Raw genomic sequence first — 25602 nt, 5'->3', positions numbered from 1 at the left:
TTCTCCTCTGATCTTTATAATTTCCTCCCTTGTATGAGATTTGGGGTTGTCCTGTTCTTCTTCTAGAAGCTTGAGGTGCAGCATCAGGTTGTTGAATTGGGCTCATTCTGTTTTCCTAATATGCATATTCACTGCTATGAATTTCCCTTGTAAGACTGCTTTCATTGTGTCCCATAGATTCTGATATGTTGTATTGTCATTGTCATTTAATTGAAGGAACTGTCTGATTTCTTCTTTAATTTCCTCTGTGACCCATTGATTATTCAGAAGTGTGTTGTTCAATTTCCAGATGTTTATGAAATTTTTCCAGTTTCTTTTGCTATGGATCTCCAATTTCATCGCACTATGGTCTGATAATATACAGGGGATAACTTCAATTCCTTTGCACTTACTTAAACATGTTCTATGTGTGAGTATGGGGTCTATTTTGGAGAATGACCCATGTGCAGCTGAGAAGAATGTGTATTCTGATTTTGTGGGGTGGAAGACTCTGTAAACATCTGTTAAGTTCATTTGTTCAAGAGTTCGATTGAGTTCTAGTATTTCATTACTTATTTTTTGTCTAGTTGATCTATCTATTTGTGACAGTGGGGTGTTGAGGTCCCCCACTACAATTGTATTAGTGCCTATATGACTTTTCATGTCTGTTAGTATTTATTTTATATAGTTGGGCACACTAGTGTTTCATGCATAGATATTTATGATTGTCATCTTCCTCTTGGATTGTTCCTTTTACAAGGATGTAGTGTCCTTCTTCATCTCTCTTAATCAGTGTTGGTTTGAAATCTACTTGATCTCCAAAGAGGATAGCTACTCCTGCTTTTTTTCGTGTTCCTGTCACAAGGAGTATTGTTTTGCACCCTTTAACTTTCAGTCTATGAGTTTCCTTTTGAATTAAGTGTGTGTTTCTTTAATGCATCATATTGTTGGATTTTGCTTCTTGACCCATTCTGCCAGTCTGTTTCTTTTGATTGGTGAATTGAGACAATTAACATTGATGGTTATAACTGAAATGTATTGACTTGTCATTGCTATGACTTTTTCTTTTTGTTGGGTTCTCCCCCTTTACATTTAATTTCTTGTCATGCCAGATGGGTTCATTCTGTTTTGCTTCCTGGGGTTGTGATCCTCAATGTCTGTTCCTAGGCTACTGTGTAAAACTTTTTGGGTGCTGGTTTTGTATTCACGAAGTTCCTAAGGTGCTCTTTGTCATGAAAGTATCTTATTTCTCCATCCATTTTGAAAGATAGTTTTGCAGGGTACATCGATCTGGGTTGGAGGCTGTTTTCTTTTAGGGCTTGGAATATGTCACTCCAAGCTCTTCTTGCCTTGATGGTTTGTGTTGGGAAGTCTGCTGTGATTCTGATGGGCTTTCCTTTGTATGTGATTTGTTTCTTTTTTCTAACTGCTTGTAGAACTTTGTTCTTCTGTTGAGTTTCTGGAATCCTAACTATTATATGCCTATGTGTAGATTTTTTTTGATTAAGGCTAGCTGGAGTCCTATATGCCTCACTTATCTGTATGTCAAGTTCTTTCCCCCTTCTTGGGAAGTTTTCTGCCATTACTTCTGTGAAGAGTTTTTTTATGTCATCTGCACCCTCTCCTGTTTCTTCCTTGACTCCAGTCAGTCTTATGTTATTCTTCTTTGCATCGTCTAGCAGCTGCTGGATTTATTTCTCATGTTCCCTTAGAATTTTGAAGCAATTTTTCTTTTCCTGGTCATTAATTGCAATCTTATCTTCTATATGTGAAATTCTGTCCTCACATTGGCTCCTTCTGCTGTGTAGACTTTCAATGGAGTTTTTCATCTCCTGGAAATCTATTTGCATCTGTTTTATGGATTCCATTTGTTTCCTATGCTGGGATTCCATCATGTTCCTCAGCTCCTCTCTAGATTTATTAATCATGTCTTGCGCTAGGAGCACAATTTCTCCTGTTATCTGAGAAATTATTTCTGATTTCATTTTTTTGGATCCCCTTTTGCTACCAGTTCAGTGGGTCTAGGTGGTTGAGTATCAGTGTTCCATATCATTTCCCTTTGGGGTTGCTGTAGGTGATCTGGAAGTCTGGTTTTGAGACTTATTTATGTGTTTTCACTTTTCGACTGGGGGGCAGGGGAGTGCTGTTGGCGCCCGCATGGCTCACCTCCTCTGAGCTGGGAGAGGTGGGACAGGGGCTGGGAGCAGTGGTAGGGATGGTGGCCCAGAAGCCCCTTCCTCTGGGCCGGGAGCGGTGGGAGGCTCAAATATTTGATTTCCAAGTCTTGACCATACAAATTGATATGTCTTGTGGAAAAAACAAACACCACAATTCTTTTGCCATAGAATACCAGAACTTATTATCTAACTATAACTTTATATCTGTTGACCAATCTCTTCCCATCCCCAATATGTGACTGACTAAATTTTGATTTGTTCCTATGTTAGAATCCTATACAGCTGCCAAAATGAATGGACAGTTTTATCTGTGGTAAATATAGAACTAGGTCTCCTATAAGCTATAAAGTGGAAAAGGCAAGGTGCATGAGAGTATTATTAGGTAGCATTTTCTAATCCATTCTTTTCTTTGGACACATCTCGGTATTACACTTTTTACTTCCTCTTTGGAATGCTCTTTCCAAAGAGCTCCCCCAGTCTGTCTCCTGCTTCTTCAGTTGCTCTCTCAACCCAAATAGTGACTCCCGGAGGGATACAAGTATCAACTCCTCTGCTGGAGGAGCAGAGCTCGTTGACCACTCTGTGATGTCACCTCTCTATCCTCTCTCACAGTAGCATGTATTAATATGCAACCATCTTTCATTATTGGAAATTGCCTTATTTATTTACTTTTTAGTTATCCATTCTTCCCAATATAAACACTACAAAAGGCTGTCTGCTTTATTTACCATGGTTTCCCCTGCCCCTAAACAGTGTCTAGCTTGGAGTAGCTGCTCAATAAATTGTTGAAAGAATGAGCAAATGAATCATGTTTATGGCATGCTAGCATTTATGACAAAAAAATACACAATGTGTGTGTATGTGTTCTGTGTATTTTATACCTGAGCACACATATTTCTGCCAAAAGAAAGGTCTAGGGCTGGATAATAAAGTTAAGACAACCCTATGCTCTTCATTGAATACTTTCCTTATGAACACATATGGGTTAGTCATTCAATAAATGTTTTCCAAAATAAAAATACAGAACAGGCAGAGGAAAAAGAATGCACAGTGGGTTTTTAAAAAGAGCAATCAAAAGAGTAGAAGAAAATCCAAGAAATTGTGGTGCCATGGCAACTAAGAGAAGAGAACCGCAAGGGTGGAATGATCAACAGTGCCAAGCAATGCTCCCATTTCTAGAAAACTATAATACTGAAGCTGGAGATGCTCTTGGAGATGCATAATGTATCCCCAAAGTACCAAATTCACCTGCATGAACCTCAGTGGGGCATGGGCAGAGTAAGAGGCCCAAATAACAAATTTCACATCCCAAAATACTGTCAAGCCAGAGATACACAAGGACTGCTAAGCATGGCCAGGGCTGGAAAATGTGAAGAACAAACTCAAATCCTGTTTAGCTACAGCCATAGGATGTAATGTTGGCTTTAGTTTTAGATACTGAAATATTTAACACTGCTTAATGATTTGTACTTGGGGTTTGTCTTAACCTGCTGTTGAAGGTCACAAATATAGAAGCACCTGCTCTTGAAAAAAGCATTTATTGCCTATAGTTCCCAAGAAAAGGGAGTTTTCCAGGCGACACAGGGCACACGATGAGGCAGGTAGAGAATCAGAAAGCAGTAAGAGCAAAGAAAAGCATGGCCTGGACTTGAGTACAGGGTCCATGTGAAAGAATAGGCAAGGTGGGGCAGAAAACTTGGGTGAGTTTAGAACTGGGAAGTTTGGATAATTTCAGAGGACTATGGGATATATGATCATCCCTAGTTGTCCAGGACCTGGCCCTGGGGTGGTTTAGGATATGAGAAATGTAGGACTTGGTATATAAAGTTTAGAAAAAAGAGGTGTTTGGGGATATAGGGTCTGGATTGGTTGGTATTAGGGTTCATATCTAGATGTCCCCCTAAAGTCTCATGTGCTCATAGGTGAGACTTAAAGAAGATTATTAGATTTAAGAGTGTGATACTCATCACTAGGTTACTTCACTATGGATTGAAACCTCTACCAACTGTGAGACAAAATAAATCTTTCCTCCTTAGAGTTGTGGGTGTCAGGTATTGCATCCGAGCAAGAAGAAAGCAAGTAAGACAGTTGGTTTGCATATTAATGGAAAACTCACAGAAGAATAATTTGTTACTTCTAAAAATTTGCTAACTCTAGAAGGGGCAGTCTCACCCAGGCAAGCAAAGCCTCCAAGAATACACATTCTTTTCAGGTGCACACGGGTCGTTCTCCAAAATAGACCACATACTCACTCATAGAACATGTTTAAGCAAGTGCAAATGAATTGAAATTATCTCCTGTATATTATCAGACCATAGTGAAATGAAATTGGAGATCCATAGCAAAAGAAACAGCAAAAATTACATAAACACATGGAAATTGAACAACACACTTCTGAATAACCAATGGGTCACAGAGGAAATTAAAGAAGAAATGAGTTCCTCCAATTAAATGACAATGACAGTACAACATATCAGAATCTATGGGACACAATGAAAGCAGTCTCATGAGGGAAATTCATAGCAGTGAATACACATATTAGGAAAACAGAGTGAGCTCAATTAAACAACCTGATGCTGCACCTCAAACTTCTAGAAGAAGAACAGGACAACCCCAGAGCTCATACAAGGGAGGAAATTATAAAGATCAGAGGAGAAATCAATGCAATGGAGACTAAGAGAATGATACAAAAAAAATCAATGAAGCCAAGAGTTGGTTCTTCAAAAGAATCAACAAAATCAACAAACCCTTAGCCAACCTTATCAGAGAAAGGAAAGAAAAGGCCCAAATCCATGCAATTAGGAATGAAAAGGGTGAAATTACAACAGACCCAGCAGAAATCCAGAGGATCATCAATACCTACTTCCAGAACCTATATGCCAATAAGATGGAAAATGCAAAAGAAATGGACAGATTCCTAGATATATATGAATTACCAAAGTTGAATGAAGAAGACCTAAAAATTCTAAACAACTCAGTATCAACCAATGAAATTGAAAACATAACTAAAAACTTATCAACTAAGAAAAGCCCGGGCCCTGATAGCTTCACTGCTGAATTCTAGAAGACATTTAGAGAGGAACTACTGCCACTACTGTTTAAACTCTTCAGTGAAATTGAAAGGGAAGCAATAGTCTCAAATTCATTCCTGGAAGCAAGCCTCACCTTGATCCCGAAAGCAGAGAAAGACCCAACTGAAAAGGAGAACTATAGGCCAATCTCACTAATGAACATAAATGCAAAAATCCTTAATAAGATAATGGCAAATAGAATGCAGAAGATCATCAAGAAGATCATACACCCTGATCAAGTGGGATTCATCCCAGGGATGCAGGGATGGTTCACCATAGGTAAATCAATCAATGTAATACACTATATCAATAGAGCCAAGGACAAAAACCATATGATTATCTCCATAGATGCAGAAAAAGCATTTGACAAAATCCAACATGCATTTATGAAAAAAACCCTACAAACAATTGGAATAGATGGTCTCTACCTCAAACTGATAGAAGCCATCTATGAAAAACCAACAGACAATAGCATACTAAATGGTCAAAAACTGAAATCCTTCACACTAAAATCAGGAACAAGACAAGGATGTCCACTATCACCACTCCTGTTCAATATAGTTTTGGAAACTTTAGCCACAGCAATTAGACAAGGGAAAGAAATAAAAGGAATAAAGATAGGGAATGAATTACCCATGTGCAGCTGAAAAAGAATGTGTATTCTGATTTTGTGGGGTGGAACACTGTGTAAACATTTGTTAAGTTCATTTGTTCAAGAGTTTGATTGAGTTCTAGTATTTCATTACTTATTTTTTATCTAGTTGATCTATCTATTTGTGACTGTAGGGTATTGAGGTCCCCCATTATTATTTTATAAGTGCATATATGGCTTTTCATGTCCATTAGTATTTGTTTTATATAATTGGGTGCATTAGTGTTTGGTGCATAGATATTTATGGTTGTCATCTCTTCCTCTTGGATTGTTCCCTTTACAAGGATGTAGTGTCCTTCTTTGTCTCTCTTAATCAGTATTGGTTTGAAATCTACTTGATTTGCAAAGAGGAGAGCAACTCCTGCTTTTTTGGGGGGTTCCCGTCACATGGAGTATTGTTTTGCACCCTTTATCTTTCAGTCTATGAGTTTCTTTTTGAATTAAGTGTGTTTCTTGTATGTGGCATATTGTTGGTTCTTGCTTCTTGTCCCATTCTGCCAGTCTATTTCTTTTGATTGGTGAACTGAAACCATTAACATTGATGGTTATAACTGATACATATTGACTTATCCTTGTCATGACTTTTTCTTTTTGTTGGATTCTCCCCCTTTGCATTTAATTTCTTTTCACTCCCAACAGATTCATTCTGCTGGGCTTTCTAGGGTTGTGATCCTCAATGTCTGTTCCTAGGATATTGTGTAAAATTCTTTGGAGTGCTCATTTGGTATTCATGATGTTCCTAAGGTGCTCCTTGTCATGAAAGTATCTTTTTTCACCATCAATTTTGAAAGATAGTTTTGCAGGGTACATCAATCTGGGTTGGAGGCTGTTTTCCTTTAGGGATTGGAATATGTCACTCCAAGCTCTTCTTGCCTTGATGGCTTGTGTTGAGAAGTCTTCTGTGATTCTGATGGGCTTTCCTTTGTATGCAATTTGTTTCTTTTCTCTAACTGCTTATAGAATTTTTTTCTTCTGTTGGGTTTCTGGAATCTTAACAATTATATGCCTATGTGTAGATTTTTTTGATCAAGGCTATTTGGAGTCCTATATGCCTCACTTATCTGTATGTCAAGCTCTTTTCCCCTGCTTGGGAAGTTTTCTGCCATCACTTCTGTGAACAGTTTCTTTATGTCATCTGCACTCTCCTGTTTCTTCGTTGACTCCAATCAGTCTTATGTTATTCTTCTTTGCATCATCTACCACCTGCTGGATTGATTTCTCATGGTCCCTTACAATTTTGAAGCAATTTTTCTTTTCCTGGTCACTAAATTGCAATCTTTTTTTCTATATCTGAAATTCTGTCCTCACAATGGCTCTTTCTGTTGTGTAGACTTTCAATGGAGTTTTTCATCTCCTGGAAATCTGTTTGCATGTGTTTTATGGATTCCATTTGGTAAGCATCTTTATGATAAGACTATTCTGGTTATTTTGATTGCACAGGTCTTTTCCTTAAAATGTCTACTTCCAGGAGAAATAAAATTGTTAGATTTCTAGGAATTTGCAACTCGAAATTATAAAATTCTTCCCCAAGCTAAGTGAATAACCAGAAAGTGGGTTAGAAGCATTGGAGCCTGGGTCACTAGAACACCAACATAGAGAAGGAAAAAGGAAAGGTTGAGTAAATATGGAAGATACTTATTAAATCTTTAATATGACACTTCCTCATGTCTGAGCTAGAACTCACAGAAGCAATATTTGTGTATCTTTTTGAGGGACAGTTTTTCCCCTCAAAATATTTTGAGTTTTGGCTTAACAGCTCAGCCTACTAATTACTTAAGAAACAATTCTCAAGGTGAATTTAATCCACTCTGAGACAGTACAATTAAATACACATAAAGAACAAACTAAAGGCCTCCATCCAAACATTGCTAGAACATGGGGCATGTACAATCCTCATAGGGAAAGGGATAGTTCCCCGTCATGGGGGCACAGAGCCAGCCTACCTGGGTCTAAGTTCTGGCTGTGACTTTGAACAAATCACTCCAAACCCTCAGGGCCTCTGAGTCTTCACTGTATACACTGGACTTGATATTAGGGCTTGTTGTACAGGGCTGTGATAATTAACACTGATATAGGCAATGTGCTCAAACCAGAGTCAAGATCAGATGCTGAAGTTCCAAAGTTTTAAATTGACATACCTTGGAAGGAACATGAGTGTAAGTATGGTAGGACATAGGAAAGGGGTCTGTTGGTTGGGATAATAAGAAAGGGAGAAAGCAGTTTCCATTTATCTTTCTTTCCCATGGATAGGTCTCTGGTAGGTCTCTCTCCAAGCTCTTGCATCTTTGCTATTGTTCTTGTTATGTGTTCCCTGGATGAATTGGGGATCCCAAGGTGACTGTTTTGGTGAACTGCCCTCTGGCTCTCTTTCCTGTTGTATGAGGAAGTTCTGAGATGGGAAGGTGAGTAGAGAGAAGTGCCTGGAAAGGTTGAGAACTGGCTGGGGGGTGAGTTTGAGACCAATAGAACAGATTAGCAGATTTAAAAAACTTACTCTAGCTATTTGAACAAAAGGTTCATTTATAACGGGTATTAAAGACCTGAAGATTCTGAAGGAGGCAGTGAAGTTGGGAACCCACCCACAGCACACAGCAGGACTGCTGTAGGGGCAACTTGACAGTTCCTCTGCAAGGGATGACCATTCGTCAAGCTGCAATGGGAAACCAGCCAGACCTTCAGCACCTTCTTATCTGCATAAGACTCCTGCTTCTTCACATCCCTTTCCTAAAACAAAATCAGGCCAGGGCTCTGACTGAGGAAGCCTAAGTTATGGGGAAAGATTTTGGTGTAATAAAGCAAGTGATTTCAGAGAAAGATCAAAGACATTTAAGGTGATTTTAGGAAGGCTCGCTGCATGGTGTGTGAGGTAGCCCTCCTCCTTTCAACCCATCAGCCCGCACTGAAGTCAGCTGCTTGTCATCACAACTACCATCATTGCACTAGGATTCAATTGCACCTTGGGCACAAAGCAAAAAAGCAGATCTAAGGGGGTTCAGTCAAAGTGTGGTTATATTTGCAAAATATAGACCTATTTTATCTTTGTCCAGCGTCACTACTTACCCTAAAAGTAGTTTACCTTTGGTAGAATGTTTTGCTATTAGCTGAAATTAAAGCTCCAGAAGTGATTCACTGCCAAATTTTTAAAAAAATGATTTTGCCCATGATATTCTTGGAAATCTATGTTACTAGACTACATGATGACATAACTTATTGTATTCTTCTATAAAAACAATATGAAGATTTTCTGATTAAAAATTGTCATTAAATTAATCCTCTGCAATATACCAAAATAAAAGAGGTATTATAAATCTTTTTAAGTGATTCAAAGTAGTGAAATAAATACTTTAATGATTGACAAAATATGTATAAGTAGTGCCTATGTTTAATGTGAGGGTCCCCATCACAAAAAGCACTATAAATCGTAAAAAATAACCTGATATTATAAATCTGATTTTAAAAATAATATACTAGCTTTACTAATATTTTATAAAGTCTAATGTTTTCTTAGAAAGAACTTTAGAATATTTAGACAACCTAAGTATCTATTTTTCAAAGATGTTTGAAATAGGTATCTTTTTATCTAACTAAACATTCCTTTCATATGCAGGAGTCTTCAAAATCATTTTGCTCTTATTAATGTTACCTCAAGCTAAAAATGTAGGATTCAAATATATGTTTTTGTTTTTGTTTCAAATATATGTTTGTTGGTGGTGGTATTGATAATGATTATAGTCCTTCTCTTACTAAAACTTTTAAAAATAATACAACCAATCTAAAATTTGTAGTCTGACCTCAAACTCCATTTAGGCAATTCTTGACTGTAGCCAAGGTTTGTGTAGGCTAACTCAACTTCAGTGCCTTTCTTCAAATCAATTTCTTTGAAATCAATTACATACTATGCACATGTAAATTTTTTCTTTTCATGAAGAAAGTACAAGCAGAACACTCATCTGGCAAGATCAGAGTTGATGTTTATGATGGAAGCTGGGGCTTTGGATTCTTTTTCTCTAGAATTGGAACTAGAGAGAAAAGGGAAGGAAATCTATGAAGTTTCTCCAGGCAATATCTTTTGCTCTTCCACCCTTTCACTAGGACATTGAGAGCATTATTACCATTGACAGAAACACAGGCAAAATGAAAAAAAAAAAAGACTCCTTGCTTCCATAGACAGCTTCTGAACTCAATTTTGCTCTTGGATAATCATTCCCAGCCCCTATACCCACTTTCCTTCTTGGCTTCCCCTCTGGGTTCAATGCCTCCATGTCCACTCAAACTGACCAGAAGAGAGCTTCCTCAACTTGATATAAGACCTCCAAATAATATAAGGGAAATATTATAACTCCCAACTTGCTAGATGTTCGAAAAGCTGAGTTCATGTTCTCTAAAACTGAAGGATGAATTCCAGGAACAATGGAGGTTAAGAGTAGGAAGAATTTGTGGAGAGAAAGACAGCTTCTGTCTAAGAGAGACATAAAGGGGACCCAGAAAGTTGGCTGCCTGCTGAGCCCACTTTTCAAGGGTGTTTTATTGAGCAAAGCCACAGAAGTGAGGCAGATCCAAGGTGGGACAAAACTATAGTCAACTAATAAGATTAAAAGTACAGTCACTTAGGTAATATTGATCCAATGGGAAATCAAACAGTGGGTATGAGATGGGACAAAACTATGGTCAACCAATAAGATTACAACAAGTATAGTCACCTAGGTAATATTGATTAAATGGGGATCAAATGGGAAGCAAGTCATGTAGCAAAGATATGTGGACCTAATAAGGATTTTCCAGGAAGGGATGGGTCAGGGACCTTTACTGGAAGGGACAGGTTAAAGTCTTAGTCCCCCACCCTAGGTGACTGATACCTGTTTAGAATATTAATCACTGCTGTTCATCTCTGAGGGAAGTAAGTGGGTGTAGTTGTTCCTCTTTTTCTTGAAGCCTGGCCTTCTGTGAATGTGCCTCAGCCATAATTGTCTTCTGCATTGACTTCCCGGAGGGCCCAGCCCTGCCTAACTGCTTATAATACATCTAAACAACTTAGCTGTCTACAATGAACTGGAACCCAGCCTCTCCTTTGGGACCCATCCCTGTAGTCCCTCACCACTCTATTCCCAGCCCCTGCAGCCCTTTTCCAGCCACAGTCTGCTTCCAGGACACAATGGGTCCTGGTGGGAGCTCTGAAACTTTCAGTACATAATGCAAAATCTGAGGGGCAACTTCAACAAGTGTTATTTCTAAAAAGCTGCTTCCAAAATACCTACCACACTCCAGCAAGTATGGCATACAACACTTTGGTTTTGATGCAGAGAACTGTTGGAACAGCTTGTATTTTGCAAAAGAGAAAAATAAGAAAATATTGAGTTTACAAGGCAAAACAAGATAAAAGTAAATGTGTAAGGAAATAACAGTTTCTGTTTGTAGCACTGCTAGTGCCTTTCTTCTAAAGTTTCCCAAGTATTTTAACATAAAACTACTTAACATTCCTGAAGGGTGAGCCAGGAACTGAACATTATGTTAATTACCCAAAAGGATCATCTAATTTAGCTTCACAATAGCCCCACAGATAGAAATTATCATTTTCCTATTTTTCCTTGGAAAAAAACTAAGGCAATAGACTTGTACTTGCCCATTGTTGTAAATGCACAAAATGTGGAGTTAAGATTTAGACTTAGACATTCTGAGTTCAAAATCTATATATTTTGAGCCACCAAGTGGGTTGTGATCTATGTAGCACAATAACCTCTGGTGCACAGAGAACATGTGAGACGAGAAATATGCAAGGATCTTGGGAAAATCCCACAGCCAGGATGGAGACCCTAGTCTGCAGACCACCACATCTCAACTCTATCATGTTTTGGCAACTGACTAATTGAACAAGCTGAGTTCACAGGTTGTTAACAGAAAATAACTGCATTGCTTTCCACCTGCGTACTCTCCAGTCTGCACTGTGAGATAACTCTCCTTCTACCTTTGGACTAATTCCATAGCATGTAGCATGAAGTCTTGGTCCTTCCTGAAAAAATAGTTTCCAGTCACTTTCAATCCCCAAAGCATTCCATTTCAGTTTCCAAAATATCCAGTCACAGGTAAAATCAAGCCTCCCACCTCACATAGGATAAAGCTTCTTCTCATCCCAACATCAGATGTTTAAATTGAGAAGAGTTGGCATTTCTCTCTTCTGTGAATCCTCTTCCTCCTCTCCCTGCCTGCCAGACTCTCATTAGACAGTTTCTAATGCCTTCTGGGCTGCAGAAAGCAACATGTCTTTGTTGACAGACAACCTAAAAGCAGATTCCCAAGTCTGGCTCTTTTTTCCTTCATAGCTTCCTTGGAGGATATTCAACTGGACCCATTGCAGCTCCCTTGAACAGGCAAACCTCTGCATCCATCCTCAATCTTCCAATCACCCTTCTCCTCTTCTAACCACACACAGTTCCTCCCTCAAGTCCTAGGTGTCTCAGGGTCCATCTTCTTGGGGTTGTATTTCCCCTTCAAGGAGTCTTTTATGAGGGAATCAGGATGAAGCCGGGCCCGATCACTTTTATAGAGCCCACATCTGGCCTACCAGTCCTTGAGCATCAGAGCTGTGCCCTCAGGAGAAATGCCATTTCCTAGGCACCTCTTGTGACTCTATAACCCCTCTAATTTCTCCTCTTCTTCCAGTGTTTGGGCCTCCCAAAGCTCAAAGAGTTCACGAGAATTAGTATCTTAATGTGAAGGAGAAACCCACCAATCCCTCATACATGGAAGTGAGGGAGAAGGAACAACAAAAGATACCAGATGTCTCCAAAGCATTCTTTACAATTTCTTTCCCCCATGTTTTCAATTTCAAACTGAGGTAGGGGATAGCACAAGAGTCATCAATCAATTTTCGAAACTATCTCTGAAAAAATTGCTTGAGTAAGCAAACACCATTTTGGAAGGTGTGGGAATGAGACATAGATCTGATTGTTCTTACACAAAGAAAAAACTGAGACAGAATCAATGTTAACATCCTGTTACACAAGTGGCAGAACCTTTGGGTAAACAGGAAGGAGTTTTTAGGTGTGAAGATCTCCTATTTTCTAGAGACAGGTACTGAACTAGCTACCAAGGCATAAAATAGCCCCAGGAGTTGAGGGGTCAATAAACCATAGGGCTGTTGTGCATGGTATCCCTGAGACAGTCCAGCTTGGGGCCAAGAGAGTCAAGAGGCTGAGTGCAGATGAAATAGAGCCTCTCAAAACCCAGCCAACAAGAGGCCTCCTCAAAGCTGGCCAAGCAATCACCAATTCTGAGAAAAGCCAGCATTTTTCATTTGCATTACTTACGGTGACAGCTGATGATCAGGCAATTCCAAATTCAGAGTTCATGGATTGAGGCACAGAGGTGAAAGCAAGAAGGAGATCAGAATCAAAAAGATGAGGCCAGATACAAAAATGTGGCTGGAGCATTGTGAATAGCAAATTAAGACTGGGAAAGTGGGGTTGAGGAATAACGGAAGAATTAGAATCAGTATCAGTTTCTCATTGCTGATGTAACAAATCACCACAAATGTAGTTAGTGACTTAGAACAATAAAAATGTATCTCTTACAGCTCTGAAAGTTAAAAGCCCATATTTAGTTTTAGTGGGGCAAGGTCAAGGCATTGGAGGGTTTATTCCCTCTGGAGGTTTTGAGAAGTGATTTCCTCCTTCAGCTTTTTGTAGCCCCCAGATTGTGACCCATCCCTCACATCATTCTAACCTCTTGCATCTGTCACATCTTCTTCTGATTCTGATCTTCCTGCCTCCCTCTGATAAGGACCTCTGTGATCACATTGGGCTCACTTTCATAATCCAAGCCAATTTCCCCACTGTAAAATTCTTAGTCGCATCTGCAAAATCTCCTTTGCCATATAAGGTAACACAATCACAGATGCTGAAAACTAGGAAGTGGACATATATAAGGGCCATTACCCAGCCTATCACAGGATCCAAAGTGTTAGAACAAAAATGAAAATGGCCTTGCAGGCTATAGAGACAAAAGTAAGTCAAGTTTCTTATCTAAAGGTCAGAAAGCAAATTGTACTTGAGTCACAGGAAACACCCAGCTAGAGTTCTTTTCTCTGCTCCTTTTGGTATTGAAATGTCATTTTGCTTAGTTGGGGCATGGAAATGATCCTGACAGTAGACAGCTACTGCTTGCCCTTTGTAACCTCCTGCACAGAATTTCAGTTCATCAGAGGATAAAGAGACCTCCATATTCTTCTATTTACAACCACTTCCTTTCAGAAAGAATGCAGGAAGCAAAGTGGTCTGGTAAGACAAGCACAAAATTTGAACAGGAGAGGTATCTTGACTTTCATCTCACTGGCTCTTTATCAATTGTTTAGCTCAGGCCAAGTCTCTGCCTACCTCATAGAGTTGTTCAAAATTTCACAGAATGAAGAATTTTTCCTTAGGTCATAGCGCATAGCCAGTCCTCTCCTTGCACCCAAGCCCATCCCAATCAGGGAATTCAGAAGGGCCTTTCAAAAAGAATCAAACAGGATTTTTTAGTAAAATACTTCACATGCCTTATGTAGAGTGATCACAGTCTGTCTTAGACCTGCTTGGAGCTGCCATCTGATTTTTCCTGGATGAATTCCTTCATTTTCTCCTCTGCCAATGAGGTGCCACAGACCCAGCCAGTTGCATCGGTGGAATAGAATGGAACAGAGTAACTGGTAGCTGAAGCCAAAGGATAAGAAGTATCTGAATGCTAAACCGGGGTCAGAATGCATGTGGAGTGGAGATTAATGAATTCTAAGAGCCAACAGACAGAATAGTCCCTGAGAAAAATTTCCTTCATGGACTAGGAGAGGGGCAGCCAAACGCAGTTAAAAATAATGGCCCAATCTGTTCTCTGACAACAGGTGTGATGAGCCAAATAGAAGAGAAGAGATGCCCAATTCCCTGCGCAAGATGGATGCTAAATGGAGAATAGGAGGCAGAACATGGATGACACTGTGAGAACTGAACATCAGCACATTTTTGTTGTTATTAATCCCAAATTTCTGAGGTCCTGAGATACTTATATAAAAACCCACAACCTTTGCATTTGAACACTGACATTTGGATAACTAGGTGTACAAGGAACTCAGTATATGATATAGGGCAGGGATGGTGAATCTATGGTGCATGTGCCGCAGCAGGCATATGTTTGTTATCATTGAAAGCTCTAAAAGGTTCTCCATGACTGATAAAGGGGAAATCATTAAAGGCAGAAAATGCTCTTACTCAGGCACTGGTTTGAAGAGAAATAAAGAAAGAAAGAAGTAGGAGAAGCAGATAATCCAGTCTACGTGTCCTGATCAGCCTTCTATAGGTCCCCAGGAGTGAAGGACATGGAGAGCCCAAAATAGAAATGTTTTCCAGATCCTTAACTGGAGTCCTGGCAGAAGATCATGGATCGGGGTGACCCGAAACATCAAAGGGACTGGAGAGCTATAGAGTATTAGCTTTTTTTTTTTTTTTTTTGGTACCATGGATCAAACTCGGGTCCTTGCGCTTGCAAGGCAGGCGCTGGAACCACTGAGCTACAACCCCGGCCCATGTATTAGCTATTATTAACTAATAGAGTATTAGTTATTGTGACAAAATACCTAAAATAAATAAGTTAAGGAAAGAAAGATTTATTTTTGCTCTTTTAGGGGTTTTGGTCCACAGTGACTGGGCTTTATTGATGTAGGCCCATAACAAAGCAGATCATCACGGTGGGGAACAGATAACAGAGCAAAGCTCCTCACCTGGTGGAGAATGGAAAGCAGAGAGAAAAGAAGGGACTAGGGGAAAAGTATGGACTTCAGGAGAACACCCCAAGGGCCCACTTCCTTCAAACAAGCGTGACTTCCTAGTTCCCACTGCTTCCCAATAACCCATTAAATTAAGAATACATCAGTGGATAAGTCCACTGAGAAGGTTGGACCCCTCATAATCCATTCACCTTTTTGCCTTGGGGACTGAGCATTTTAGAGGCATTCAGACCCAAACCATAATCATAGAGAAGCAGCAGTAAAGGAGGTGTCAGTACATCATCTGAGACCCGCACCTGGTTTCCAAGAGCAAGGATGTGTGCCCAAGGATGTCCTCATGGGAGGTGCAGAAAGCCACTGGAATCCAGTTCAGGAAGGTGTGTGTGTGAGTGTGAGTGTGTGTGTGCATACATTTGGAGAAATCACAGCATCAGAAAACCAGAAGTAGAACCATTTCAACAAAGACATTGCCACTAAGCTTTGACAAAGCCAAGACAACAAATAATCCTCTATCACAGATTTCACCACTGGCTGGATCCACATTAATTTACTGCATCTCAGCAGAAACCTATGATATGAAGATGAACATTATTGCCTAGCTGCAGAGACCAGCAAAAGGAGTGTGAGACAAGCTTTTACCTTAGGCATAGAAGTCACATTGAGAAAGGAAGAAAAGAAATAAACCACTCTGGAATAGGGTTCAGCTTCAAATTAATTGAATATTTGTTTGGACAGATTATTTTAAGATAAACTCTTTAAACTGTAGGAAACTAAGATGCTTTTAATTAGCAAGTTATATTGTTATTCTTCCCCATCCTTTTCCATACTCCCCGTGGCAACTGAAGAAGATACAATCATTACAGTAGATTAAGAAGCTACATTTTCATGGGATATCAGTGAAAAATATTTAAACTTTTTCCCTTTACATGGCCAAATTGATCTTGAAGTAAAGATCATTCTGAACTCCATCTTTGTGCTTATAGTGAATTAAGGAAAGACTTCTTTTCCAGAAGTGGGCTCTACTTTATCCATCTGATATAAATATATAACAAGAAAATTACATAAAGTTTCAAAGGGATGATTCTCATAAAGCATTGTGTTTATTAAGTTTTAATTGCCAAGTCCTTATTTCTCATGTTAGCACTGCCACTTAAGTGGTTTCCCTGAAGTCATGTAGGTGGCTCTGTTGAGAGAAGACCAAAACATGGAAATACCATCTTTCATTTTTCCCAGGTGTACAAACAAGAAGTAGAATGGTATTAAGGCTCTCTCATGATCAAGAATGATGATTTGTATCCAACATTTTTGGAACTCAAGTAGCATTTCTCCCAAAAGATGTCTCTTATATATCATTGAGAAAAGAGGGGGAAAGTTAATTCTGGTAAAAACAGAACTGAATGGGAGATGTTAGTAACCTAGAATCTGATATAGTAGCTTCTTAGAAATGAACTAAATTTTTTATTATTGTCAAGAAAGTTTTGTGGCACGGAAATACTAGGGTGAGGAAGGAGAGAGTAAAGAAGTGGAAAGTGGTTGGGGCAACTCCAAAGAAGTGAAAAGAAAGACCCCAGCAAGTAACCAGCCTGGAGCTGCACAGATACTGCAGGAAATGAGTTGTGTGCAAGAGCAAAGTGTCTACCAGGTGTGATGGCGCATTCCTGTAATCCCAGCCCTTGGGGGATTGGAGTGTGATTATAATTTTTGTTTTCTTCTTTTTTGTTTATCAAAATTTTGAAAGTCTAAAATAAACATATGTTATGTTCTAATGAGAATCTAAATGAAATTTAAACTATTTTTTATTGGCATAGATGTGTCGCACTTGGGGGATTCAGCACTTGGCTGAAGCAGGAGGATCGCCACAAGTTTGAGGCCCTCCTGGGCTATGTAGTGAGTTCAAGGCCAGTATGAACTACATTTTGAGACCCTGTATCTAAAAAATTTTTTAAAAAGAGCAAAGGGTTCAAATAGTGCATAGAAGGTTAGCTTCTTCAATGCAACTCCTGGTGTGGATCAAGCTCAAGAATTACTCCTGTCCTCTTAAGTCCAAGGGAACCCAGATGGAATGGCTTAAGTCACAGATCACAGAATCTAGAATTTTGAATGACAGGAAAATAACATGAAGTGCAAACCTCTGGATACGAAGAGTCTTTGAGTCTAGTCCAACTGATTTATTTCTTAAATGAGAAAACTAAGAAGATTAAGGGACTTGTCAAAGTTATAGAATTCTCTGTTTGAAAGCCAGAGTATGAATACATTGTCCTGCCTCTAGTCTAGAAAGTTTGCCACTGTAGAAAATATACAGATGTGCCTTTCATGGTATAAATGATTCAAAACATGTAGTTACATCTAGATTTCTAAGACACAATTTTAATTATACCTTCCCTACACCCTTTAATACTCACGCATGTGCCCAAAGCTAATTTAGTAATGTTAAATAATAAGCAAGTTGATTTTATAATGTGAATCTCAGTGTGATATATCTATGTCAATAAAAAATAGTTTAAATTTCATTTGTATTATTATTTGAACATAATATATGTTTATTGTAGGCACCTTCAAAATTTTGATAAATAAAAAAGAAGAAAATGAAAATTATAATCATACTCCAAAGAGATTATTTATATTTTATGTTCATCTTTGAGATCCTTATCTGCTTTATTCTTTATGGATGTGCAACATATGTGTATTATTTTTTACTATTGACCAACCTATAATCTTAATGTTTGGAAAAGTCAATGCAATTTTTGCCAGTAAGAAAACATTTTTATTGCATGACAGTAATGTGCAGCCTGGAAGATGGTACCAAGCATCTTTCCCTTTTCCATTCAAAGGTGCTGAATCTGTCAACATAAATCTATCTTTCAGCTGCATTAACAGTGTCCCCCTTCAGGACTCCCTCTCTCTCCCTCTTTTCCCTCAAAGTATCCTCCAACTTCTTTACATCTCTACCCCTTAACCTCCGGCTACAGCTCTCAGAAGTGCCATCAGGTTTTCCCCTTATTGGCATTGAGGACTGGAAAACATTGAGGTGAAGAAAAGAGCCAAGATGAGTCTGAGATTCTGGAGATCCGCCCAAGGGGAAGAACATGAAATGCAATGCAGTGCAATGAAATGAAATGACTGTCCTCATGTTCATTGTCATCACAGTGACAAATCTGACAAGTAATTAATAATTTATCCACTAATGTTGGTCAATTACTATCAAAAAGTTTAGTGAATTACACAATGATATCTCTGCTTTTTTCCTCCCAAGACTCATGTTGTATTTCCATAAAGATGGGAAGGTAGTATTGAGAATTAAACCCCACCCTCACCATTATTTCCTCTGCTTCATCCAGTAATTCTAATGAAGAGATTAAAACCTTGCGGGAAATAAACAAACACTGGAACGACAAGATTGGTGAAGTAAGAAAAACTTCTAGAGATATGAAAGTATGAAAAGGAAACACAACAGGAACGTGACATGAGAGATCACCAAGGAGCCTGTGGGAAAGTCTAATGACTATGGACTCGGGGCTTCTCAGTGGCTGCCAGCCATGGACATGATGGTTCTACCAAATGATGCATACCAGCCACTCCCTGGTCACCAGGCTAGATGTGTGGGAGGAGGGGGAAAGTGTTTTCAACTTCTTCCTCTAGGAGGCAGAACAAGCTCTGAGATTTAGTTCCTCTTCTCCTTCCCAATTACTTTCAGTTCCTTTCCACAAGACCAGAGAAGTACATGCTTCTGTCCTTGACACCTGCCCATGGTCTCCAGTGATGCCATAGCCCTGAAGGAAGAGGAAGACTCACAAAGGTGAGTGGGGGAAGGGCTCATTAGCCTAGGAACTGAAGGAACAATTAAAAGTTGGGAGAAAGTGTTTATCCCACAGGGAACTTGGGACAGGAGAGAGCTGGCATTGCAGAGCAGCTGGGGGTGGGGGGAGAATGAGACAAGACCACTCCAAGAGCAAGTAATTACCCTCTGGGGATTCCTGGGCTCTGAAAAGTTCTCAGCCAAGGCTGACAAAGTAAAATCTCCACCCAGGAAGAGGAGGCGAACCAGCCTCAAAGGCTTCCTAGGCGATGTGCTGCCTCCCCATCCCAAATGAGTCCCGTGTTTGAGGTGAGCGCTCAGGCCTGGTGAGTCCCCCACAGGGAGAGGTGAGAAGAGTTGAAGGGATGGAGGGTGATCTGTGTGATGCCAGGGCTGTCCTTGGATCCTGTAGTGTGCTTATCTCACCGGTTGTATTGAAGGCTCTTTGATTTCCTCCCATGACAGAAACGATGTAGCTCATTGTTTTCAAATCATTCAGTGGAGTCCTCGCTCTTGGTCAGCCAGCCAATCAACAGTCTAACAGAGATCCTCTGAATATGTAGATAGATGTTGCCAAAAGTAAAGAATAGAAGTCAAAAGAGAGAAAACTATTTTCTTAGTCATCAGGCACCTGTATTGTGTTGGAGATAATAAGGAATGGAGACGGGCTGGGATTAGTATAAGAGCCAAAGACATAGACTTCCACGTTCTCTTGAAAAAGAACTTGTTGAACATTACCAGCCATCAAGGAACATAATTCCTATGTAACTAAAGCAGGATTGGTCCCTAGTCTGCTAGAAACCTTGGTGTTAGGGAGCATCCCAGTCAAGGAATTATCAGGACTAGAAAGAGGCTCGTGTATTTGAAAGCCACATGCATTTCAGTCTTAACCCAAATGCTTTTCCCATTTCTGCTGGTACAGCCCACTGCCCTATTCCCTTAATCTCTAATTTTCAAGTTCTATTTATAGGCACCACCCTTAAACAATTGTGTGTATGTGATCTGAATTCTTAGATCCTGAAACTTGCTAACATTTAATACTTTATGGCCTACATTTCTTTTAGCTTTACATACTGAGTGATCAAAAACCAAAGAATTTCCTTTTTTTTTCCTTTTATTTTTTGTAAAGTCTTAAACTATAGTTTATCTGTGTGTATTCACTCAACACAAATCTTAAGAGCTGTAAGAATTCTTCATGTTTACTTAATCGAACTTGCTCTTCTGCAGTTGAAGAATCTGGCTTCCATATGTAGCAATTTATCCAAGAATACATAGATGATTTCTTAATACAGGCTGAAGCCCAGCTACCCTTATCTTAGTGTACCTTAATCTATATCAACACTTCAACCAGCAAAGGTACTGGTTATTTCCCTCTTCCACTTTATTATTTCTGTGCATCGGCTTCCCCATTGACATAATCAGACTGGATGTCTCCAGCCTCCGAATGATTGTCTAGCTTCCTCTGAGCCCTCTCTGATGAGGTTATGGTGCCTCACCCCCTCCTTCTACCTGCCAGGCTGAGCTCCTGGACAAGGACACATGAAAATATGGGCCCCAATTTACCCTAGCAACTGACATATAGTACAAAGGCTACCTAAAATATTAAAAGTTTATAACATCACAATAAAAACATCAAAACTGTATTGGCATAAAAGAGTAGAGAATTTGCTCTGTGTGCAGAGCATGGTCCTATCCACTAGATATACACACTGTATTTTAATTCTTCACTACATCTAAGCAGGATTTCTATGGTTAAGTGAATTAGATGGTTTAGTTGATAGAATTGCAAAAGGGCTTCGTGTCACTTGTTCTATTAACATACTGACCTATGTAGTACCTACTTATATCATTTCTTGTCTGAATATCATTGAACATAATTTACTTTGATGATGCAAACTTGCTCAGTATAGTAACAACAGCCTCTCAAGTTTTATTTACTATTCTTACAAGGCACATTTATATTCATTTGTTCATCTGATCTTGCTCAAAATGTGATGAGGTAGCACAATTATTATTCATGCATTTCAGAGAAGGAAGCTAAGTCTCAGAAACTTGCCCATAGCAGGCTAAGGAGGGAAGTGAAGTAGGGCACGGATTCCTTGACTTCTCATTCCAAGCTTTTCCTGCTCACCACAGTACACTTCTCTATAAGGCAACTCAGCTGCCCTGAGCCTCCCCTCTAAGATTCCACAGATGCCTCCCTTTCTAAGCCAGATCTATCCAGCATTCCCCCCAGCCTCTCATTGTGAGAGATTAGAAATAAATACAGGCTTGGACCTTGTTTCAGCTTGATCTGGCTACATCTGACACCTGGCAAATCACCTTACCCATGTTCCTTGGGATCCTTGTTTAGAAAATGAAAGAGATGGAATGCCTGGTTTCTATGGTGCCTTTCATTTCTAGCAATTTTGATCACTTTCTGGAGGGACTTTTGATCCCTGACACCAACTCTGAGGGTGAGGATTATGGCAGCAGATCCAAATTGAGTTACTTCTTTGCCTACTCAATGGCAAGGCTCTGTGGGCAGCCATGGGCTCCCTGGGCAGTACTCAGAGTCCCAGCCCCTGCTCCCTGAATTCTGACCCCACAACCTAATCTCCATCCAGGAAAATCCAAAGCCAGTTTCTACAGTGGCACCTTCTGGCCACCGTAGGACAGGGCTGATGGAAAGCAGGAGACTCCTGCTCCAGGCAGGCATTCTGCTGTCTCCCTCCACAATTAGGGATCGAGAGACTATTTCCAGCCAAGAGAATCCTCAACTGAGTTATGCTTTTCAGTCTCTTGTATTTGATTTTGGGTCTCTGCTCTGGGTTTTTTTTTTTTTTTTTTTTTTTTTTGGTACCAGGGATTGAACTCAAGTCCTTGAGCTTGTGCAGCAGGCGGCGAAACCACTGAGCTAAATCTCTGGCCCTGCTCTGGGTTTCTTAACACTGATGTATTGCATTTGTCCTGTTTGACTCCAGTGATTTGCACAAACGTGCTTTGGTTGGCTTCCAGAGATTTTTACCAAAGACCAACTTTTTAAATTTCTTATTTGATTCTGTGGCACTGCTGACCTTCTACGCACAAAGTCTTGACTTTGAAAGATGGCATTTCCTAGAGTTTGGTTCAACGCATAATGCCTCATATACTCAACATATTTTTCCATAAATGAAATATTCACCAATTAAATTTTCTGAAAGCCAAATATGTACCTAGGAATTATATTGCTATTAAGAAAAACTGACAGTCTTTAATTCCAAGTCTCTAGAGAACCAGTAAGCAAGCTGGGAGGCAGAAGACCCAGTGCTACCCTGGCTGAAAAAAAAGAATCCGCACTGTTTGAGATGAAGTCTTAATCCATCACTTCATGTTCAGTAGCTGAACATGACTGTCACTGCTTTCCAAATACTCTCAGTATGTCATTTTTAAACTTTTGTTGAATATCTAAATATTTGCTTCCATCTCAGTATGTGAAGTGTATTCTACTGAGAAGTAAGAAATAACTAGTGATAATTTAATTACAAAGCTTCAAATTTAATTAGCCAAGTATTAACCTTGCTCCTCTCCCTGTTAGCATAATTACCTTAATTGATATTTTTGTAATTATTAATTTAATCTCTGTCTCTTATTAAATTATAACAACCCAGATAATCGGGACCCACATGCATCTCCCTTTCTGTCTCACTGTCAGGTACCCGAAGTCTGGCTCAGTTCCTGGCACACAGCAGCACCACTGGTCAGACAGATGTAAGTTGCAACTGGACTAATGGTGAAATGAGAAGATGTGAGAGGCCTGCTTTCTAGACAGTGAAGTAGACTGAAGCGGAGAAAGCAGGAGGAGCAATTGAATCCAGGCTTTGGAAATGATACCCAGAACCTCAGGGCTCCCTGTTGTTTCTGTGTGCCTGACTACAACACTGTACCTACTGCTACCCCACATTGAAGAATCCTTCCTTTCTTTCCTATTTTCCACGTTCCTTCCTAACTTTCCCATTTTCCAACTTTCTTTGCTTTAGTATTTCTTTTTCTTTCCTTTTTTCTATTTCTTCTATCATTCATTCTTTCTTTTCACCACTTATTTTCTATTCTTTATTTTCTTGTTTCTTAATTATAACCATCCAAAGCCTTAGACATAGAAGGTTAGCCGAGGCAGAGACATTGTGCATGAGAATCTAATAGTCTAGGGTCAGGTCCAAGTGTCTCTTTCTCCAGTGTCTTCATTACATTGTCCTCTAATCATCCAGGCTAAACAACCCAGGCTCAGTGTCCCTGTTCCACCTCATATCCTAGCTGGGCACTTAATTCAAGATTCCTAAAGTGAGTACTTTACCTGCCCATTCTGACACTGTTGCCCCCAGCCCAGGAGTCCGTCCCACCTGCTCCATGAGGAGGGACAACATGACCTGGGTGAGTGAGTTTGTCCTAATGGGTCTCTCTGATGACACACAGACCCAGGCTGGGCTCTTCGTGCTCTTTGGGGCCACCTACCTGCTAACCCTGCTGGGCAATGGACTCATCCTCCTCTTGATCTGGCTGGACACGCGACTCCACCTGCCCATGTACTTCTTCCTCTGCCACCTCGCAGTCGTGGACATCTGCTACACCTCCAGCGGGGTCCCCCAGATGCTGGCACACTTCTTCCTGGAGAAGAAGACCATCTCCTTTGCCCGATGTGGGACTCAGCTCTTCTTCGCCCTGGCCCTCGGGGGAACTGAGTTTGTGCTGCTGGCTGCGATGGCCTATGACCGCTACGCGGCTGTCTGTGACCCTCTGCGTTACATGGTAGTGATGAGCCCCAGGCTCTGTATGGCACTGGCAGGTGTCTCTTGGCTTGTGGGCCTGGCTAATTCTTCTGTGGAGACAGCAGTCACTATGTGCCTGCCCACCTGTGGGCACAATGTGCTGAACCATGTGGCCTGTGAGACACTGGCCCTGGTCAGGCTGGTCTGTGTAGATGTGACCCTCAACCAAGTGGTCATAGTGGCCTCCAGTGTGGTGGTGCTGCTGCTGCCCTGCTGCCTGGTCTCTCTGTCCTATGCTCACATTGTGGCCTCTATCTTGAAGATTTGCTCCATTCAGGGACGCCGCAAAGCCTTTGAGACCTGCGCCTCTCACCTTACTGTGGTCTCCATGTCTTATGGGATGGCCCTCTTCACCTACCTGCATCCCCGCTCCAGGGCCTCAGCTGAGCAGGACAAGGTGGTGGTGCTCTTTTATGCTGTGGTGACCCCCATGTTGAACCCTCTTATCTATAGTCTTCAGAACAAGGACATGAAGGCTGCTGCGAATCGGGTTCTGATGAGGAGCTCTGAGTCAAAACATTTGGTGCTAATTTTTAATTGAAAAGGCTCCTCTCTGAAGGCCCTGGATTCTGGATTATGTACTTTCAGCACAACACACAAGAGTTTGTGTGCTTGGACATGTGACTATGTATATGTAACTGAACAGGTGGTAGAACAACAATCTACACTACTCTTTTTTGTTGTAATAGAGATGTGGAAATTTTGTCTCTGGACTCTATTTTAGGTGCACACCTTATTCCAAAGGAAGTGAATTATGTTGACTTAAAAATATGTATCCCCTGGGCTGGGGATTTAGCTTACTGTTTCTGCAGCCTGCCTTGCAAACACAAGGTCCTGACTTTGATCCCTGGTTCCTCCCCCTCCAAAAAAACACACAAACAAACAAACAAACAAATAAAAAATATATATATATATATGCCCTGCTAGAAAGTTAAGTGGAACATATTCACTTTCTTTAATAAAAGGAGAAAATGATTTATCAGCAGATATGAATTAGAAATGAAATTACATCAGAAGTCAGGGCACTGTACACAATTTATGCCAAGAAAGTTTATTTCCTTTCTAACATCTGAAAATCTAAATCTAAATCTTTTCTGCAGTCATTGAGAAAAGGAAAGATGAGCTGTAAGTTACAAAATTTACTGTGCCCATGGGATCAAAAAGGCCTTAGTTCAGAGATGCTGAAGTCATGCGAGCCACACATGGTGCAGCCCATCTCATCAGGGTGGGGAACTTACAAGGGCATCTGGGGCCAAAGTCATGGTCCCCACAACCCTGGTGAGTATGGATGGACTGTGTGAGTCACATGAGCATCATTTTTTTTTGTTGTTTTCCTTTCCAACTGGCAGACCAGAGAGACACATGTTCAGGACCTCAGGCAAGTATCTTTCTACA

At 40.2% G+C, this 25602-nt stretch overlaps 1 protein-coding gene across 1 annotated transcript; it reads left to right on the top strand.

The window, feature by feature from the left end:
* The first annotated feature begins 22927 nt into the window (after positions 1–22927).
* LOC101703436 (olfactory receptor-like protein OLF3) lies at positions 22928–25232 on the top strand. The gene has a single exon (XM_004860547.3). It carries the CDS (start codon positions 23789–23791, stop codon positions 24746–24748), a length of 960 nt encoding a protein of 319 aa, XP_004860604.1. The 5' UTR covers positions 22928–23788; the 3' UTR covers positions 24749–25232.
* The last annotated feature ends 370 nt before the right edge of the window (positions 25233–25602 follow it).

The sequence above is a fragment of the Heterocephalus glaber genome, unplaced genomic scaffold (genome assembly GCF_053883595.1).
Source record: "Heterocephalus glaber isolate CG9 unplaced genomic scaffold, H.glaber_assembly_v1.0 deba00000818, whole genome shotgun sequence".
NCBI classification, from domain to species: Eukaryota; Metazoa; Chordata; class Mammalia; order Rodentia; family Bathyergidae; genus Heterocephalus; species Heterocephalus glaber.
This window is presented reverse-complemented; position numbering and strand designations above follow the sequence as displayed.